Source organism: Neoarthrinium moseri (genome assembly GCF_022829205.1).
Source record: "Neoarthrinium moseri strain CBS 164.80 chromosome Unknown scaffold2_Wmoseri_CBS_16480, whole genome shotgun sequence".
Classification (NCBI taxonomy): Eukaryota; Fungi; Ascomycota; class Sordariomycetes; order Amphisphaeriales; family Apiosporaceae; genus Neoarthrinium; species Neoarthrinium moseri.
Window position 1 is genome coordinate 894,659 of NW_026055116.1, and position 20,984 is coordinate 915,642.

The window sequence follows — 20,984 nt, forward strand, 5'->3', positions numbered from 1 at the left end:
GATATCAGTCCAAGGTGCTGTATGTTCTGCTTAGCGGCGTGGTCATGGCCACGTATTTGCATCCCAGGATCTTCCAGAGTCAAGAGTCGAGTCTTCATCAGTGAGGAATGGCTTGTGATAAGGTAGTGCGTATCTCTCTTCCCGAGAGCTATGAAAGGTACATTTGCCGCAACTTTATAAGAGTATCCTTCACAAAATCCAATAGGTCTAACTTCATTGACATGCAAGCCATCTGGTGGCGGCGAGTGTTTCTCAGGTCGGCTGGCGTACACTCAGTGTGAGCCTGAAAATTGGAATATACGGAGACAAGCGTGTACTCATCACATCTTTGAATATCCTAACCAAAGCCAGGGCCTGCGACCGGTGATTATTCAGTCCTGGACGCGGCTTTGAATCTCTCAGAACCGGCTGAAGTGACGGTGAATATGACAAGTTGTGTCCTCTATCGTCATTTTCGGTACTGTAAGAGGGTTATCGCAGACAGAACTGGTAACAAATTTCGTGATATTGTGTAGCTCTTTCTGACAACCACAGTCTTCGACCTTCGCTGGAACCACAGAAAATTTTGCTTTGGGTCAATAGCACTCACCATGAGTACATGTCGGAATGTATGAATGACTGATTGTAAGGAAGTAGCATCCCTCGAGACCATCGCCGACGCGCTTAGCTGCAAGATGGGAGAAGTATATATCAGTCGATAACATATTTGTTGTCGAATATCTGCGAGTTGGTGTTTGTCACTGGTACATGGTGTCTACCCGAATGTTATCAACTCAAGTCAGCGAGGTGACTTTTATCAGAAGCTGTCTGCTTGCTGCGGCGGTACTATACGATTGAATGCCATTCTTATTTCTACAAGTAATATGATTATGCAGAGGAAGAGCTCTGATTCCCTTATTCGGGGAGTGGCGTCTCCTTGGAGGTCCATATCGTATGAGAAATAGAGGGCTACTGTCACCATATCTGGTAAGTATGCCTCTCCTCGCTTTTAGATTAAGTACGGACCTCCAAGAAATGCACAATGAGTACCCCATCTCATCCCTGGATAGATTCCTTACTGTTTAGCAGGATAGTGGTCTCAGTTTCCACAGCTACATAGAGTTACACCCTCAGTCCTATTGATTTCACAACACTACGTTAAGGCAAGTATGCATACGAGCAAAATACGTTTTACGAGCGAAACATTGAGAACCGTTGGATGCTCTGAATTCTCTCTTTGCCATTGCTTTTACCTCCGCCAGGAATTTCTAGCTGAACTGAGAGTATGCCGGAACGATGTGGGAGTTGAATATGATGGGAATAAAAGGACATCAACTGTTTTCTTGCCAATCTAAGAGAACCAAATGTTCGTACCATTATTGGAAACATCAAATAAAGCCTTGTCTTCGCCCAACCAGCCGCCTTATGATTGGTACCCCTGGTACACTTCTTTCCAGTTCAGTTGAAAGACTAAGAAATAATTTCTTATGAGGTGAATAATAGACACTTGGCGGACGACTGTCTCAAGCTAGTCCTCCCGTTCAGATCATCCACAGTGAAGCGCTATGGGTGATTGTTTTGAAAAGTGGCAATCAAGTCCCGATGCTGATTGCACATCCTGGCCGCGTTCGACCTTATGTGCGCAATGAATAGGAACCTGTTAAGTCTTTGAGGTGGACTAAAGAACAACAGGGAATTGCCATTCACACCACTTTTCCGCGGTAATACTGGTGAGAGGCCATAATGGCAGTGCATAAACTATCAAGTCTGGGGAGATCTGTTTCAAGTGTAGAAATTTGCGGTGTAACTAATCTTGTTATCAAGTTTCTAGGCATCGCCATAGGCTCTGAACCGTGTAGGCCTGTTGGAGAACAAGTAGGGAACTTCTGCACTAACACGATAGACATATGAAGGAATGACCTAATGACTGTCAACATCACTCCAGAGTCTCATGAGGGGTGTGGCCTTAGAATATCCTCCGCAGTTGCACCAAGCAGCTTTGTGATCTGCGTGCGCACAATGATTTAATGTGATTAGAGCTTGTCAAATGCCGCACAGTAAAGCAGCATGTAGCATCACGTCAAAGGGGGACTGTCGCGAACGTTTGGCGGGCTTGAACTATATCGTCTTAGATCGGTCTAAGACTGACAGACACAGCCAACCATTGGCTGATGGGGATTATATCGGCTATCGATCATACGACAGAAGAGAATGGATTTTAGCGGTTGAACTTGCCTACCGAACCTAGCATCAGCCACGGCCGACCTACATACATCAGGGGTGCAGAAATGCATGTGAAACTGCTTTCCAACTATCCAGATCAAGCTCTTAGACAATTTGAGAAGCCTTCACCTGTACCCACCGTTGTGATCGTCGGTGGCCAGGCCCCTTACCATACATACCGTGCCGTCGTCAGAGGACAGGCAGTTGAGCCGGGCCCGCTGTAGCGAGAGAAACTCCGCTGCTTCGAGCCCGTCCGGCTGGCCGGCGGCCTCACGGCATAATCTATGGCTTCTTCTCGAAATCTTGAGTAACGCGAAGGAGTGTGCGACGAGCTCCTATGGAGCAAACGGTAGAATCAACGGGCCGAAATGCCACATGTAACCAATTATGGGAATGAAAACAATGGGTAATTGCTCGTACAGAGATTGGTGTGGGCGTCTTGTTCACGCATTCATCAGATGCTGGGTTTCTCCAACTGGCTTGCTTGCCGAGTACCGATGTAGTGCGAGGTTGCATACCTAGTGCGAGATGGTGTGGAATATCCAAGAAATATAGATGCCTGTGTAGATCCTGGAGGTTATACAACACGGTGAGGTCGGAGATCGGGTCGCTTGCGTATGCAGACTAGGATTTGAGGAGCATGCAAAGCTTGACCGAGTTCACCCCATCCCCGCGCAACCGCGGATGCTGGTGCCCTGCGTTCCGGAAGTATGAGGGTGGTAGAGGTAGGGGGAGCGCAGCGGCGGGCGGCTTAAGCGGGAAGTTGGGACGTTCCGAAATGCAGTAACGATGTAACGGACTTGGATTGAGAGGTCCTGTCACTTTGTCAGGAACGATCAACCTGGCCTGCGTTTGGGAACTAACTTGGGTGGCCGTCGTGTATCCCAGGCACAGTACAATTCGTGGATGTTACACGGCATTAGACCAGAAGCCAGGAGATGGACTTGGTAAAGAAGAGGCAGCTCTTCTGGCATGGCCGTGAGGGGCGATGCAACCTTGACAGGCTTCCCCTCACGACTCAATTGAGGTGCTGGTTGCTTGTTAATAAGGCAATAGGTTTTCCTTTGTTCTATATGCCATGTGAGATAAATTGCGGCTCTGAAGCTGCAATCTTCATGGGTCTCAATTGCGCCAAATCGGAGCTGCAGAGGCAAGGGATTGTTTACTTTCACGCCCCTGAGCCTCTGAGAAGATGCGCTCACTCCGGGGAGGTATTCAAGACGGCAGAATCCAGTCCAGCCTGGAGCACACATGGCTGAATATGCCATTCAAATGATGCAACCTTATCATATCCTAAGGACGAGAATGCAGTCTACATCCTGATGGATATGCCCGTAAAACTGAAACGTCCCTTGCGGAGTTGCTGCAGGTGGAATGCACCTCCACATAGCAAACTATAAATTTCCATGCCACCCTGATTGTGCCGGATGTAAAGCTCGACTTGACCTATTGAGAGATGGCCGCAGGTGGGTGCATAGGCAGCCGGAAGCAGCGATGGATACAATGTTGACCAGTCCGGATTAGTCGACTTATAATTTTGAACCAAGAAATCCGATCTGGCCGTTAACAGCTAACTCGTAGTTCTTCTATTGTTCTCCAATTGAACCAAGCTACCATCTGAACCCTGCAGGAAAAAGATGCAGCGATCCGACACAGATCTTTTTCTGGAACTCTTGGCTGGCAGTCTGTCTTCCAATTTGCGCAGCTGTGAAAGTACTGTGATTAGTGGAAAAATATCAACTATAACCGGATCCCCTGTGTTATAGCCCTGCTTAGTAGGGGTAAGCAAGTCTACAACCCACTGAGGCTGATGTCATTTACCACGCTACCGGTGTTGGCTTGGAGTTAAGGAATTGGGGAACCGAGTCTAGGCTCTGGACCCCTTGTTAGAACACGATAAGAGCCCTGGGGGGTGCCAGGGTTACGGAGTTATTTCCCGGTGGGAAATTTCAACGTTTTATCCGCGCGCCTGAAGACTTGGGCTGGGCACATGCCAGAGATCGTTTTTACCGCAATAGGTCACTCTTAGTCAAATACACAATAAAAATGTGTACCTTGATGGCCCAGCAGGGGATGGCGTGCTAACAGGTTGGGCGAGCAACTAGAACATGGAGCTTGAGTCAATAAACCGGGTTGACCAAATTCTTCGACTAAATGCTATTGCACTCCTGCCTATTTCATCTGCGTCGAAGGGACAGAAGTTTGCAACAGCCAGAGCGGTTCTGGAGCAGATCATGGGTACAAGCCTCGCCTCAACCCGGAGACTGGGAATCTGGAAAGTCAATGACAGTGATCTAGATAGTTTAGCGACTTAGAACTTACTCAAGGTCTACTGCTTGGGTCCTAGGACTTGCCCACTCAAACGGTGTTGAACGATGACATCCGTATATCGCATCTAATTGTACCTAGGTATGATGCAAGGCAGCTCGAGAGTTGGAGTGGCGGTCGCTAGACTCGGCCAGACGTCTTGGAGTAATATCTAGGCAGCGGCACTTCATAAGCGAGTCACTCCTCGGGGTTTGACTGGACCAGATCATACCCTCATGTTAGCACGTCCATGCCCACAACTTTCTGATAGACGGCCAGAATATTGTGATTGGCCAAGAGCACTTCAGAGATAGGATGAACTCCTAGACCCCAGTTAGCCAACGCCGCACTGCGGGTTGCAACAGGCGTTGTATCAAGATGAATGGTGAAGGCGCTCCGTAGGGTATCTCGAAATAGCATCGTGGCCTGCGGGCCCTCACGGTGCCACCACGTAGTCGAGAAGAATGGGGTTTGGGATTCCTGGCGCAAAGATAGACCGATAGCCTGTGTTAGGCGCACCATCCACAACAACCACATTCACAAGGGACCCGTAGTCTGCTGGGAAAGCCTAGATTGCTGTATCTCCTCCGACATCTTTGTTGATCTCGATTGCTTCCATCATGTCGGACCGCTTGAGGTGCGCACGGGAAGGCAAAGCGGCTTGCTCACCGTGCAATATAGGCATGCAGACGGAAATGCTTGCCACCCAGGGATAATCTGCAACGGTAGGTGCTACCGCTTGGGGTCATCAGTAAGCCGCCCCTAGCTTCCGGTGCAGGTGTGATGCCACATTCAAATCGGTGAGCCCGCTTACACGGTTCTCGATTGATGGATAGAACTTTCTGACACTCTGATCAGGCGTTCGTAGATCCGGAATTCAACAGAGAAATCAAAGGCGGCAGACTGCGTGTGAGGTTGTCGATCCCGCTCAATCCGCTTTGCACGCCATGCCCTGGACGCTCCCCTGCAACCGGGGCTTGGAACCGAAATGCCGGCTTGGGACGGTTTCCCATCCACCATTGGTTGGAAGATCTTACGAATCTGGTTTGATGATTCGAGCGACTTGACTTCTGCTTCCACGCTATGCCCTGTATCGAGTGTCGAAATACGCCCCAAGGTCTTGGACGGACCAGATAGACAACTAGGCTGGTTAGATGGCAGGTCTCAAGTGTCGTTCCAAAATGGGCACCGGGTCGGGAGCCCAAAAGGCTACGACTAGACGGCCAGTGCCCTTGTCGCCCAAGCCGCAACCTAGTGAACAAGAGGGGGGCTCAGCTGAGAAGTATAGTACGAGGGGGCCTTGTTTTGTGCATTCCCCATGAGAACACCGTCTAGGACTTCGAGGCGTTGTCGTGGAGCACGGGATCGCACGCCACACTCCCTTTTTCGTGCGTTCCGGCAAAGCCAAACTTCAAATCCCAATAACTGCAGTAAACCCGCTTGATTTAGAGATCCTAATAGACCGGTATTGCTGTACTCACTTGCGGAAGGTCAACTGGGAGCGATCAGCGAAGATGGTCCCGATCGTATAAGTTGCATAAGATCCCCATGGGGGACGAGCGAAGCGATAGTTTGGCGTTGTGGGGTAGATTACCTCGTTGCCAGAATAGGCAGTTTGCAGGGCAACGAAAACCCGGGGCGGCGTGGGGGCCCCTGGAAGCCAAACCCTGTTGCACATCCTCCGCTACACTCCATCTTGTGCCAATGGTTCCAATCAGCTTGCACTGCCTAGTCCAACACTTCAGCTGTCAGTCTTTAACAATGTTGAGCATCAGGCTCCTGATCGTGCCATGATTTCATCTTACGCGTTTCCCCCGAATAACCAACGCATAGTCGACGTTGGAGCAACACTTTGAACCTCCACCGGATCGTTAGAAATGACAGATCAACAAGCCCAACTGGTGAGCTGCATGTCTGAACCACATAGTCAAACTTGCCAAAACCGCGCATGTTTCACCGACCGCCTTGACGGCGTTGAGTCGATCATATGTTCTGATCATCTTGTGCCCCCACGAACTGCTGCCAACTGTTTGAGACATTCAATTCTTCTTGAGACTGCAATTAGTACGTATCTCCAGCTCGCTTACACGTTTCGGGCAAAGGAATGCATCCGGCGACGTGCTCCCCCAGGCTTATTCTTGGACAAAATGGGATTTGTATTGAGAGAGATTATCCGCGCCTCGGTACATCACCCCAGACCCACCCGGTTGATGCTGCCATGAGTTGGACAGCATGGTCGGTGGTCTGCGTTGTCGTAGATGATTCAGAACAAGTTCTCGTATATAGGCGCCAATATTGACATAGGCGCTAGTACAGCGAATCGGGCTGTCATCCATCAAACTAGACCCCAAATAACGTACCGAAAAAGCAAGACGATAATGGCAAGGCCCTCAGCTGGCGTACGTGTGTCAAGCAAAAAGAATCCCGCGCGGGCTGACCCCACGTTTGCCATCCAGAAACGGGGAATGACCAGTGATCACGGAGCGCAGTTGGTTGGGCCCAGAGTGTCACCTTTCATGACCCCAACCCAGTCAGTTAGAAGCAGTCGCATAGTATTCTTGGTTCACACCCTCTTCATTTCCCCCAGCGTCTTGGAACTTGCGGTGAAGGCAGATGCTCAACACACCACGCTGCCTGAGACTTACTATGCTCATCCGTGCGATTCCGTTGCCCGTGCTCGACGTGTGCTGCTCGTCACCACTTGTCTAGCTCCCGCGCTTCCCGTGGTACAACCCCCAGTCACAACCCCAATGGCGACTGGCCTGGCAGCAGATATCGCATGAGGTCAGGCCATGTTGGATGCTTGGGGGAGGGGGGCTCACCTCTCAGGCGGCGTAACCATTCATGTGCAAGATCACTTGCGGTCTTTCGCACGTATCTGAACGCGTGGCTGTGATCGCCCGGCGTTGCACGCATCACAGTGCCTGTGTATCGACACGATTTCGGTGTATCTCCCCAAGGAGAATCTAGTGGATAAGGCCTACCGAATCGAGACTCTGCCACAGGGAGGTATACCGGGATCATAAGTGCCTTGCGGAATGTACGAGGCCAAGAAACTTGGAAGTTAAGGACTCCTGCATTCTTGCGATGCAACTGGAATGCGCTCCAAATGCACCAAGCCTGTTGCACGTTCCATTGGATAGGAAGCCGGCAACTCACGCTCTAAGGGTTAAGACGTCAGTGTTGATTAATGTTTAGTCTTCCGATAGTACAGATGGACCCCGATCTTCAAGTTACAGCATCCGGGAATGACGGCGGAGCCCCGCAATTTGCAATACAATGCCTGTCCTTGACCACATCACTCGCATGTTTGACTTACATCATATGGACCGCCTGGAACCAAGGGGGCTGGCCATCGACGTGGACGAAAACCTTGTTTATCGAAGGGAGCCGCTGGGGCGGAAAACAGCCTCGTTACTTGGTTAGTGCCCGAAACGCGTGCACGAGTAGGTCTAACGCTGGAATTCACGGGGACTACGAGTTACTGAATGCTGCGTTGTTGGTAAGACGTGAAATCCCGCTTGTGTGGATTGCCGCCAAGGATTCCCCATCACTCATACAGCCAGGTAGTTTCATACAGTCTGGGGCAAAACTTGGGGGGTCTGGGGGTAATTTTTTTTTGTCCATGGTCGGCCTGCGATCACGTCAGCTCCGCCGTCTTCATCCGCCCCAACCCGACGAAAACGCAACCCCCAAACCCCAAGGGGCTGAATCTCACCCAAAGATAACGGTCAGCAGAGACCCCAGTGAGGCTGAGCCGTAGAACTCTCACCCCCAATAATGCCATGATATTGGCCCTCGAGGAGATGAATGGGGTCAGAGACTGACTCCCACCGCTCCTTTCGCCTCGCAAATGCCAGTCCCTGGAAGGGCATTGGACGGCTCACGAGAAAGAGGGAGAGGGCTAATCACTGCACATGCCGGGGAAGTCCGGGGCTGACTGAAAGGGTAGCAATCCTGTTCATGTCGTGCATTCATCTTGATAACAGTACATAGTGTTACATACGTACTTCACCTTGTTCTTCTGTTGCCAGCGACGTTGTATTTCGTAGCACAGCCGCCCAGGCCCCAACGTACACCACCACACGGTCGCCTGGGATTGCCTCTTGTTAGGGAAAAATTGGGAGACGGCCGGGAAGTTTTTCAGCTGCTGTCCTTTCCGCTCCTGCTTTGGCTGTAAGGCTAGATAGGATAGGCGGGCATGAAGATGCATGTTACCAACACGAGCAGCAAGCCTGCGCAGCAGATAGGCTGGAGTTGACGTCCGGGCACCCCGCGGTCCCGCCCGGAACAGGTGGTCGAAGCCATTCGCAGTTGTCACACTGGAGCAGATATGCAAGAAAGCCCGATCTTTTCAGCGGGCGCGACCAGATTGATTGCTGTGCATACATGGCATGTAGAGAGGAAAATAGACAAACGATATTGACTGCCCTACGCGGTCTCAACCTTGAACCCAGTCCTTTGACGCTCCGTGCCGCTGTCTTTCCTTTTTATGCGGGGTAATATCGCAGATACTTCGTACCCGAATCAGGGGAACGTCTGGGGATGCACAGCCCATCATGTACATTTTGCTATGCCCTCCCCGAAATTGCCCTCCAGGGTGTCCAGGCACACCACACGGGGCGGCACGGCCTAGAAACGTGGCGTGTGGGATGCAGATATCCTAAGACCACCGGTGTACTGTATGTACATACGCGCCTTCGCCTTCACGTATACTCAGGCACCTCAGTTCGGTCAGCTGCAAGGATTGCATCAGACCTGCCAAGACTCTCCGGCTGACATGAGCACTCGGCAGGAGCCCCCTTTCGAGGGCCAGCTGGGTCCAACGACCTCTACCTTGGATCGCCTATCGCATAGTTGAGCCGTGGTGCAACACTTCCGAGGGCATCATCTGAAGGTGTTACCAGTCCTGTGCACCAGAAATACTCAAGAAGACATACAATGGAATTCACGTAGCGAAAAGGACACGCAGATCTGTTGTGGAGTAGAAACAAATGGTATTGTAGCTTTTCCATCTTTGGACCCAGAAAGGGAGCCATAAGAAGAATTACTTGTGAAATCCAAACGTAAAGAGGAGATCTAGTCCGCCGACGTGGTCAAAAGTCTATACATCGTTTCCGCCCTGAAAGCCCCAAGTTAACCATCACGCCTGCCAATGCTCGCAATTAGAGGAGCCGATGGTCCAGAATCGCCCTGATATCTCAGCCATGAAAACGCCTTCTCTATATTTATCCTCTAAAAACCATAATCGTCATTAATGTCGTGAAAAGAGATCTGCGAGGGCCGGGTTGCACTACGTCCGATCCATGAGATCTCCACCAGCCAGACTCGCGGTAGTGGAACTTCGGCCGCTGCTGTTCAAGCCGTCCGCAACCAACAGGTCCTGAACAGCGACCTTGGGCACCTGAGGCACAGGCAGTTTTCTGCTCCCATCAGGGCGGCTGATGATATCGGTGAGTGAAAGACCGGTCCGAGGACCAGGAGTGCTGGTAGGCTGTGTTTGCTGATACTGAGGGTTTTCACCAAAATGCTGTGGCTCCATAGGAGCCAAAGCAGGTGTGTGTCCAAGAGTGAGGTTTCGAAGCGTCGGCAATTCGATACCAGAGTAAGGTCGAAGTCGAGGAGAGTGAGCCGGTGTGGCTAGCGGAGTGTGGTCTGGAGTAGGCGATAGAGAATCGTGTGAGAAGGTAGGGGAAGAAGGAGCGGTTGAGTTGGGTGAATTCGGTCTAGACTTCTTTGCATGCCTCAGAGGGTGGCTGTAGTGGTCATCGTGCTCATCATTCGAATGGGACCTCGACATGTGATAGGCAGACAGAGATGGCAGATGGCCACGCGACGAGTGCATGCTGTGAGAGTAATAAGGGTGGTGTCTGGCAGAGTGGTGATGCGATGTGATGTTATCCCGCTCGACCTGCTTCGCAGCGCTTGCGAGCACTCCAATGTCCATCGTGTGGCCAGACAGAGGGCTGCCTCCCATGCCACGGCCATATAACGGGCCCTGAGGGAGTGCGTACTGCGAGTAAGAATGAGGCGGCGAGACATTGGGCGAGACGAGTGTCGAGTTGGGCGCACTCTTGATGGACCTGGGCCCTGCAGGCGGCGGCATCATGGAGTCTGGCGTCAGGGAGCCGGACATGTGGTGATGCGAGGTCTGAGGGTTCTTGTTTCCTCTCCTCGAGTTAGGATTGTTGTGTATCCTCGAGTGACGGGTCAGCTCATCGGACCTCGAGAACTTCTTGCTGCAACCAGGGAACTGGCATGCGTGCGGCTTCTCGCCAGTGTGAGTCCTGATGTGTCTCGTCTGGTGCTCCAGTCTGTGGAACGCCTTGTCACAGAGGGGGCACTTGTAAGGCCGGGGGAGTTCACTTGGGTTCTCTGCCGGCTGCCCCCCTGGAAGAGGCCCATTGGGCCGGATAACCGTGACGGAAGCCATATCCACGTCGCCTTCGTGGTCCACTTGCTGCGTGGTGACTGTGCTGGCCAGCTTGTCGTGTTGCGCGGGTGCAGATTCGGGGTTCAGCAGGTTGGAAAAATCCACCGCTGACTGTGAGCGTTGCATGTGATCGCCAGCCAAGGGGGCACCTCTTCCCTTTAATTTTTTTTAAACAATCGTCCCTATATTGGCGTAGCAGGATATCAGCCCCAAGAAAGACGGCGATGTCCTGAACGGTGTCCCTGATAGAGTAGATTGTTTTCTTCTTTTTTCCCTGTTGCAAGGTCCCAAAACCCCAAATCGAGTGTGTTGCACGCCAAGGTTGTCTGGTCCTGGCGCGGTGGTGTTATAGTCGAGTCCTCGTTCGAGGTTTGCTGTGGTGATGGCAGTTGGGGTACAGCAGAATTCAGAAGGAAATCTGTCGGGGAGATGGGGGGTAGGTGCTATGGTTTTAAATGAGTCGGGCGGGTCGGGAAGGCTGTCCCCAGCGGCCACAGTGAGGGCCAGTACTTCCACGCACCCCGACCGAGCGAGCACGCCAGAGCCTATGCACTGCGCTAAGGGAGGCACTGTACTGTCCTGGAGGGCAGAGAATTGTGTAAATGTGGGTGACCCCCAAAAAGATGTACCTACAGTACCTCCGGATCCGCCCTGTCGGCCAGGATCAGAGTTTCTAGGGTGAATGCGTGGGCGGGTGCGTGGGCAGACCAAGCCTGGGGGAGCCACTGGGGGCCTGGGAGTCTGGGAGTCTGGGAGTCTGGGACCGTGGAGGGTCTCAGAGGGGGCCGGACAAGGAACGTGGAGGGCCTCAAAGTCCAAGAAAAGCAGGCCTGGCGGTACGTATCTCTCAGGGCCGCTTGGCTGCCCACACACCCTGCGCCTGGGAGGGAGGGGGGTGCCGTCAGGGCCGTCTGGTGGTGTGCCAGGAGCGCGCGTGTCGAGGTCAGCGGGTGTGTCTCGATGTGAGCATGTGTTGTTCTTTGTTAGTTGAGGCTGTACGATGTGGTAACTACTATTCCTTGGATACGACGACAACAAGACTGACGCCCAAGGGGGCCAGGCCTGGGCAGCGCCCTCATATCTCACCTCCACGTCTGGGACGGGGCGGTTCCTATCCAGTTGACTTGAGAAACCGCCCATGTTCCGCATTGATTCTCTCGCGAGACAAACATGGGACGGTCTTATTACATAGTCCCCGCAAGCCTTGACGAGGGATGACTGTGCTCAACAGATTGATGAGGATATTTTTTTGTTCCTTCTTGACTCGTCTTGGCAGCTACTTGAACTGGTTCTTTCCTTGAGTCTATTCAGTATGCATCGAGGTCAACAGTCTTCCTGCCCAAAGAGGAGCAAGTGCCCGCAGGCGGTGTGAGTGGCTGAGGCTCATGAAAAGAGTTGATCCATGTCTGAGCAGTGAGACACAGCACGACAGCGTCCACATTACAGCCTTTCTACTTCTTTTTCTCTGCCGGCGCCTGGGCGCGCAAGCTCGAGAGCATATTTTACCAGCGCCGCAAGAGCCGCCGAGAACTGATTCGCTCTATTGCCTCCTGCCCGGTCTAGAGGAAGATTTGTCTATGTCATCTACCGGCCGTTTTGTGGGGAAGCAAGGAATTTAGGAGCGAAAAAAAAACATCACCAGTTTTGCGCTGGCGGGGAAGACCGTCTCTTTGCTCGGCGTTATTCCACGAGTCAGTCTCCAGAAAAAAAAAAACAGCGAGCAGTTTTTTTTGGGCTTTCTAGAATGCAGCTAGAAGGCAAATTCTCTATTGATACTCCTGGCAGTTCGCGAAGACTACTCGCTCATGCAATTTCTCCGTCTGGGAAAAGCACCTTGCTTGCTGACTTGCTTTCTTTCTCACCTTGTACTCAGCCCACAAGTGCAGACGCCTCAGCCGCCAATTCAGGACATGGAGAACGTGGGGCCGAATCCGGAGTATTGCATGGGTGTGTCCTTAGAAGATAAGAGCCGTCACGCCGAGCGCATAGGAGATGGAGATAGCCCAGTGGAGTATGGAGCGCGCTAAAGAGCCAGCAGACGGAATTCCAGAGCCCTGGCAGAGAAGGGCCTTCTTCATATGATCCAGGACAACCGCGTTCAGGGAGCTAAGAGCCGGTTAGCCGTCCCAGAAGGTGCGATGCCACGATGGGTTCAGATATCACCAGGAAAGATATGGGCCTGGAGGATTGGGCACACGTCAAGTCGAGTCGGCCTTTTGGGTGCGTATCGTGGTGATGGGCGAGTGAAAGGACGAGAAGGGCTACTGGAAACTGTCAGTGTCTGACCTCATCACTTGTTTGGCTGCATGATCCTCGACTCGTTGCCTAATTCGTCTTGACCCTGGGGTAAATCGTTACAGCATGCTAATGCTCTGTGTCCTATCATGGCCACGAAGGCTTCCCCCACAGGAACTTATCTGGCACGTTAGCTTCCCCATACGTTGCCAACAGCCCCGGATTCGTCACAGCTTAGCTGTCCAGAGCCTCAGGAGGCAAATCTGTCAGCTGCAAGACAGCTCCGTATCTGGGGGCGAAACATTCTTCCTTATCTGCTACCCGAGTCAGAGACGGCCAGATCAGAAAGTGCACCGAACTAAGCACAACTTGGTTGAGTACCCCAAAATCCTGCTCTCGGCATTATGTCATGCTAGCCTAGGTGCTTGGGGAGATGCTACTGTATAACGCTGGCACGGGGTGATAAGCGCTCTTTGTTACAACAAAATGCATCTGACGAACATCATGATCACAGTAAGGACGGCATCACATTCAGTCAACCGGCGAGCCGAAGACAATGCCGCCTTCGAACGCAGCCGACATTGCGCAAGCTGGATTAATACAGTTCTGAGCATAGCCGCGAGCATGGCAGCCTCGGATAACTTGGCTGGGCCCCAGACCCTGAAAATTCCGCGAGGTTTGCCGATGGGATTTGGTGCCAAGCGGTACCATAGTAAGAGCGAGCGTGGGGGTTCCATCCGGGGCTGGCTCCTGGGGCCCCGTAACTTCCGTGTTGCCCGTCATTTCCCAGGATATCACAACATTTCTAAGCTAGCGCTGTTCTGAATCCATCTCTGGTGTGTTATTCTCACATCATTGCATGTCTTCATGTGATTGCGATGCAGCCGGGGAGGTCTGGGGATCGGTGCACTTGAAGATACTATGATTTGCACGTGTATTTGCTTGCGCAATGTATAGCCGAACCGACCCGACAGAATTTCTTTCCCGCAAGTCCGGGGATTGAGTTCTCGTGCACGGGGTTTTCGGGGGCAGCTCGAAACACCATGTCATGCCAACTTCGTGTTACAGCATCAGTAGCGCACGGCTCCAATGCGAAGATCGCAATGGATCCGGAGGCCGGGGCTGTACGGGGCTGCAAAACAGAATATACAATGTGGTCTGGCCGGGGCATTCAATAGACTGCGATCCGTGTCTTGGCGGAACTTAGTTGAACAATGGGTTTTATCGTGACGTTTCTCGACGTAATGATTAAACTTCTGTATTGCTCCCGTTGGCCGAGCCCAGGCACAGTGTGATGAAACCCAAGCTCGATGACCTTGGATTGTGATGTGCATCGCTTTCCAATGGCTGGGACTTGATGGCGCGATTCTGGGACCAGAACTTACCACTCAGATGCGAATCCTCGAGAGCCACGTATGTAGGCAGACGTATACGAGAAATCAGGTATAACATAGCTCGTGGAACAATAGCAACGTCTCGCGCATAATCGGCGCATAAAAGCGGTCAACTACTTTATCACGGCTTTGCCTGTAGCATGCTCGCGAAAGTGACGATGCATTATCTTAATCCTCTGTTGTCACTCCCATGCATATCTGATAATCAGTAATCAAGAGTACTGTATTATGTATCTGTCAGGTGTGCCAAGGGTTCTACGATGATCACGATTGCTATTTCACTCCGTATGTGTTGGCACTACCCGCATGAAGGGGTTGAGGGGGGAGTCTGGGGGACAGGATGCCAGCCCTGTGAAGATCATGCACCGTTCAAGTATGTCCAAGCAAAACTGCCGTGCATAGTACGGTCGATCGTATGAGATTCGTGCGATAGTATAGCCCTAGCTCCTCACCACAGTGACTAAGCGACGGTCCCGGGCCGTAGGTTCTTTGGACGGCATTCTACTATGTAGCATTCATGATCTGTCCAGCACAGTTATTCGTATCAGTGGATCCGTAATGATTGCCTTCTGGCTCTGATAACGGAGAATCTCCCAGATTCGTGGAGAAGGTTCAATTGCGTGTGTTTGGCGACAAGCCACCTCGAATTTCCTCCGCATTTCTTTCCCCAGGTTGAAGCTATCGCTAAATGCACCAAGGGTCCATAGATAATCTTGGCTCTGTCCCATCCCTGCAACAGAAATGACACCATCCCCTCATGCCCGGCATTACAACACTGCCTGGCAAGCCTGGGTCTGGGCCAGATTCGCCCTTCTTGCCCTATCGCGAGTCAGCAGCCAAGGTAATGACGAATTCTAGAAAGTCTTTGAACAGGCATTTGTGGCCGGCTCCCCAGAATACACATTGGCATGCTGTGCAGAGTTTCAATGCGATAACTGCATGGTGGCCAAGGATTGTCAGATCGCTCCCACAGAGCAGACCAAGTATGTTGACTTGGTATTTCATTGGCACCGGGTACGATGGTAGACTAGCAGTATCTTCCCAGTCCCCGTTCATGATTTCCTCATGCCCGGACACTGCTATTTCCCTCTATCTGTGGAGACTAGACTTCCCGGTTTGCAATTACCAGACCTCGGCGCCTCGTCGGCCGACGCCTGGCTGAGGCTTGATGAGGTCTTTATCGTGACAATTCTTGCTCTATTTCGTGTGGAGTGACAGGGACAAGCTGATTCCGCAGCTGAGTACTGGGCGGGCTTGAGCTTCCCCAGTTTTTATGGCGGCCGCGCCGAGTTCACCCGAGGTGGCCCCTAGGCTTGTGACGAGGACCAAACTCGGAGTTTCTCCTCCAGCAGGACTAGCCAGCGACTCGAGTCGGGTCACGCCAGCCGCGTTTGGTAACTGATCTCGAAGGCGGCGACCTCAAGCAGGATGCCCCCATGCTGTCGTGTTATCGTGCTATGCTAAGTCGCAGGTCCGCACGCTTGACAGGCTATAGCATCTGAGATAGAGGTACAGTTGCGAGGTAATCGCCGGCTAAAAGAACATGGGTGCACTAGTCCCTGCGGGAAGGAGGCTGCGGAGATCCCCGAGCCTCACAAGCGACGAGCTGTTTTCCCCAGACGGGCATGGACAAATTAAATCTCACAGACTACCGTTGGCTCACGAAACGAAATCCGTCGATAGTGCCGCGGCTACAAGATAGGAAGCCGTCCCTTTTCGCCGAGAACTATCGATTGGAGGGGATGATGAGAGCACTGACACCGGGGGTTGGCTCCTGTCAATCGAAACAGTCCTCCTCCCACACGCGTGTACCTTGCAGGACAGCCCGCCCCGTCTGAACCAAGAGCTGAGCCGGCATGAAAATCTCGGGGCTTATGCGAGTCCGAACCAGGGGCGACATCCCGCAGGTGGCCAATCATGCCCTCCAATCGTCCCTCCACGTTGCGGCAACGAAATGACAACCTGGAATTTGGGGCGGTATCAAGAATCTGGGGCTCTGGATTTAGGGGGTGAACATAAGTAGGGAGGTAGTTACGGGATCCCTTCTTGGTCAAATCCGGCTCCTTTTCGTGGCACTGTTCGCAGGATTTCAGCCACCGGCTGGGCGCAGGCAACCATTGTGTAAATGGGCGGGCTTGATCGTATTTTGTCCCTGGCTCAATAGGAAGTTATGCAACAAACGTGTGCTAATCAATGCACTCAGTCACGGATAGGCCCTCCGAACCCTGAGACTATGCATTGGGCCTGCTTGGATGCTTGGCTGGCCGGGAATCTCATGAGACCCTCAGTGGCCCTGTGGGTCAACCGCCGGTGGCTTTTTCGGATAACGCGAGGCGAGGCGAGGCGACCTGAAGCAGTCGGGGGGCCAAAGCAGATTTCTGCCGCCCGTTGGGCGCGACTGTGTCCTTCTGCATCCTGCACAGGCTCTACGACAGACTCGTTCGAGAATCTCACGATCCTGCTGGATTGTGGGGTCGAGATAGGGGATGATTATACCCGTCGACGTTTCCAGCCGAGATCCTCCAATCCCAAAAAATTCCAGGCGTGCGGGCGGGCGAAATGCGGGGGGGCCTAGCTAGAAGATCCGTCCCAATTATTGGTAGACCTTCACCTGATACGATTCAACCATTCTCGGCGTTTCTCACGATACCCACGGGGGTTTTAATAATGGGGATTGCACCGGGCCAAAGGCTATCAGGCCCGACTTGAAGCGCCTCAAAATGCAAACGTACCTGGCACGATCCCCGAAACGGAAGTTTGAGCCCAAGCAATAGAGGCCAGCTTCGACACTACTGACCACGTGCATGTGCCTAGTTGCTTGGAGCTACATTATCTTGTCTCTTTTGACGTTCATAGATCTCTGACAAGTTCCATTCCGTCCTGATAAGCCCTCGAACTACCTGGGTAGTACCGAGCATGGGCGAGCCTAGAGCAGTCATCATGACTAGATTCTCCGTGCCTGGCAGCACCCTCCAGCGGAATACAAACGGCTGGATCAGTTAGTCGGGCCAACAGCCGCGAGACCGCAGCCCTACAGCGAAAGTGTTTTCCCCGCGATATCTCTGATGCCGACGTAGCCGTGGCATCGACAGTGCGTCAAACGAATGATGCCTATCACGATACCAGGAAGATTAGCGTGCTTGAAACCCATCGTGATTCTCGCTAGGAAAGACCTCCAGAGTAACGACTCGCCAAGATCACATACAAGGCGACACCACTCTGCAAGAGATGCTCTATCTGGCGAATGCAATTTCTCAAAGCAATGTCGTCGTCTACTTAGTTACTCCGCACATAGGAAATCTACAAAGTTGGAGGTGCGGCTCTTTCTGGCTGTACCCCACTCATGCGCCGTCCCGTGTGGTGGTAGTCACCCCGGAAAGGATCTGCCCGCAACCTCGAGCTGCAGAAGTCTGCCAGCCCTACGCCATCGGCCTCCAGTACACCGTCTCGCTGATCAAATGATGCTCACATGTATGAAGCCCTCAACTGATGCGCGATGGATTATCACTCGATTCATGGTCAAGACATTTCAAGCTTCGACTTGCCGTCCACGCGTACGTCAGCTCCGTCTGTAGAGTCAAGGTGGTGACTGATATCTGGGCAGACCGTCTCCCCACAGTCTCGGCCGCAGACGCGCTTGAAGAGCTACAGACAGACCCATCACGTTTTGTGTCGACAGGTCTAAAGGCTTTAGACAGAGTCTTGAGCATCGAGCACGATGGCGCATCCGAGGGCACAGAAAAGCCCGGTGGCCTCCAGCGAGGTCAGGTGATAGAGATCTGGGGTCCTCCAGGGTCGGGCAAGACCAGTTTTGGGTAAGGAGATCGAATATGTCTTGTGGTGCGGTCCATATCTGACGGGTTAACACAGCTTGCAGCTCACCTCAAATGCCTTGAGCACAGGTGGAAAGGTTGTGTGGGTAGGTCAGTTGCACCATACCCATAATCGTAGCTCGTTTGGTCTACGCATGAATCAATTGGCTGGACTGTGGTACTGAACGAAGAACAGACGGGTTCCGTCCGGTGTGCAGGTCAAGACTACATGGTATCTTGGAAGAAGTCGAGACGCCGTCGACACCAGGTGCCGAGGCCTCTGCAGGTGAAAGGGAGACAAGGTTCCTGCATTTCACATGCCCGAGTCTTGCACATATCATCGCCCTCCTTTGCAGACCTACCGCCTCTGCTATACCTCAAGATGTAACGCTCATCGTGATCGACTCTCTTTCGGCTCTCGTAAATCAAGCCTTCCCGAAGGTTCAGGAGTCTCGCAAAGCCCCCAAAGCAGGTAGACACCAAAGGCCCCTGCCATCCATGAATCTGCTAATATGATAATACTAGGATTGAGTGCATCAGCACGCCGCTTGCAGGTGCTCCAATCAATCATATCAAGCCTGCAGAAACTAGCCGCCACACGAGATATCACGATTGTCATATTGAGTCACAGTGCAACGCGAATGCAAGCCGAGAGAGGTGCCGCCCTTATCCCAGCCATCAACGCCCATTCATGGGAACAGGGAATTGCCACAAGATTGGTTCTGTTTAGAGACTGGTCGGCTCATGGCGGGGAGCTCTCCGGGGTCTATATGGCAGGCCTACAGAAGCTCAACGGCAAGGCATACATAGACGGCATCGGGCCCGTTTTCGCCTTCAACATTGAAGCTGTAAGCCGCGGCCGTACCTTGATTGTCTACGTAACAGACCTAACAATGAGCAGAGGGGCCTTGCCGCGGTAGGCTATGACAGTACGCAGACGTCGCTGGCGCTATTAACTGCTCCCCCCAAAAGGAAGCTTGGGGACACCGATTTCGAGATAGCTGATAGCGAGGAGGACTACGGGTGGGAAGACGAGGACACGACGCAGATGCCACCCAACCCATCGCAATGGCAAGGTAGCGAGGACATCTTGTTGGGCCAGCACGATGAAGAAGGAAACAGAAGAGACGATGTCTCAGACGACGAGTCCGTCCACAGCGAGCAGTCCGACCCGCATGGCCCCAGCGAGCAAAACCTGGATAATGCCAAAGACGAGCCGAGTTGAACCCGAACTATCGTGATTCCTTAAGCACACGTCAGGCCATGAAATGCGGATACGGCTCGAGTCGGAAAGTCTCGCGAGCATGGCTATCTACCTAGGGATGTAGTGTAGCAGTGTTGGGATTTGGCGCGTCCCCAACGGCGTGCATCCCGGCCGATTAAATCGGTCAAATGTCGGCTCGTCCCCTCCCCAGATCACTCCACACCTCGGCGCTTCCCGGCTTTATTCGCGACCACAAAAAGGCTCCGTCGCGAGTCCGAATGCACGGTGAGCACGATAAGGAGGCGAGGCGATGGGGAGCGAAAGATAAAACTCTTCACATGCGGTGGCCCATGAGCTCATGATGGATGGAGTGCTCGTCATCTGCATGGGTACAGCTCTAATTGCGAAAGAAGAAAAAATTGCTAGGATATCTTTCTCGATAAAGACACTCCCTCCATCTATATTGATTGCCTCCACATCCTCAGACTTGCTGTAGGGCAGAGAGAGTTGTTTGGCGTGTATCCTTGCCTATGTAACGCTATCGTTTTGGCTGCCATCGCGACATGCCCGCGAGTCATTGTACTATAGAGACTTCGCCCTGTAATATATTATGCTCCGAACAACTGTGCTTCTCCTCACGAATCGAGCCTTACCCCACGATGGTTGCACTGCATGCTCCATCTATGATACCACTCTAGTGCAGCCCTTTTTTGTTGCCAAGTGGCTTAATTCGTACGAAACGAGGAGAGCAGCCCTACTGTCGTACTGTTCGGCTCTTTAACGAGATGCGGCACTACTGGATGCCACGACCTTACATTGAAAGATGGTGAAAGCCTTGCTAGTCCGGCCTTATGTGCAAGATGCAGCGTAGGCACTTTCCGGACACCCGGGCTGCAACTTTGACGGGCAAGAGGGGATCTCGATTGCACCCTCCATATATGCGAGCAAGGTGTCGTCGGTCACTGAGGAAGTGCTGACCCAGAACCCTCCTGGCGAATTACTGGCCTCATCCAGTGGGATCGCCGCAGCACAACATCAGCATATCCTACCATCTTACCTACGAGTCCCTGCATATATACCACAACGGCTTTTGTTCCCCGGGCGATCCATGCCCTCTCCTCCGTGGTGACCCTTGTGTTTCGGAGGCTTCTATACCGCCCGCACGCCCGCGAGGCTCGGTAAACCGGGATGTGGCCCCAGGATCTGCTGCAGACGCGGGGCCAGATGCTGCTGCAGAGCGGATTCTGGTTGTGGTACAGCTATAGTCGCGGTCGCATTTACAGTTCCAGCTGCATAGTGCTGGTGGGCTGCGCTGCAACTTTGAGCGAGCCATGTCCGAATGTTTATCGGCTCATAATGGTGCCATGGGTGCTACCGCACCGCTGAAGTCGATTTCC

The 20,984-nt window shown here is 52.6% G+C and overlaps 2 protein-coding genes across 2 annotated transcripts; one reads left to right on the forward strand and one right to left on the reverse strand.

Moving 5' to 3' along the window:
• Positions 1-9,802: 9,802 nt before the first annotated feature.
• Positions 9,803-11,068, reverse strand: JN550_001031 (uncharacterized protein; the record flags this gene model as incomplete). Its single annotated transcript, XM_049308557.1, has 1 exon — positions 9,803-11,068. One exon carries the CDS (start codon positions 11,066-11,068, stop codon positions 9,803-9,805), a length of 1,266 nt encoding a protein of 421 aa, XP_049176937.1.
• Positions 11,069-18,067: 6,999 nt separating this feature from the next.
• On the forward strand, positions 18,068-19,608 carry JN550_001032 (uncharacterized protein; the record flags this gene model as incomplete). Its single annotated transcript, XM_049308568.1, has 6 exons — positions 18,068-18,125; positions 18,176-18,386; positions 18,442-18,494; positions 18,580-18,855; positions 18,909-19,231; positions 19,285-19,608. The coding sequence occupies 6 exons, from the start codon at positions 18,068-18,070 to the stop codon at positions 19,606-19,608; spliced, it is 1,245 nt and encodes a 414-aa protein (XP_049176938.1).
• Positions 19,609-20,984: the final 1,376 nt, after the last annotated feature.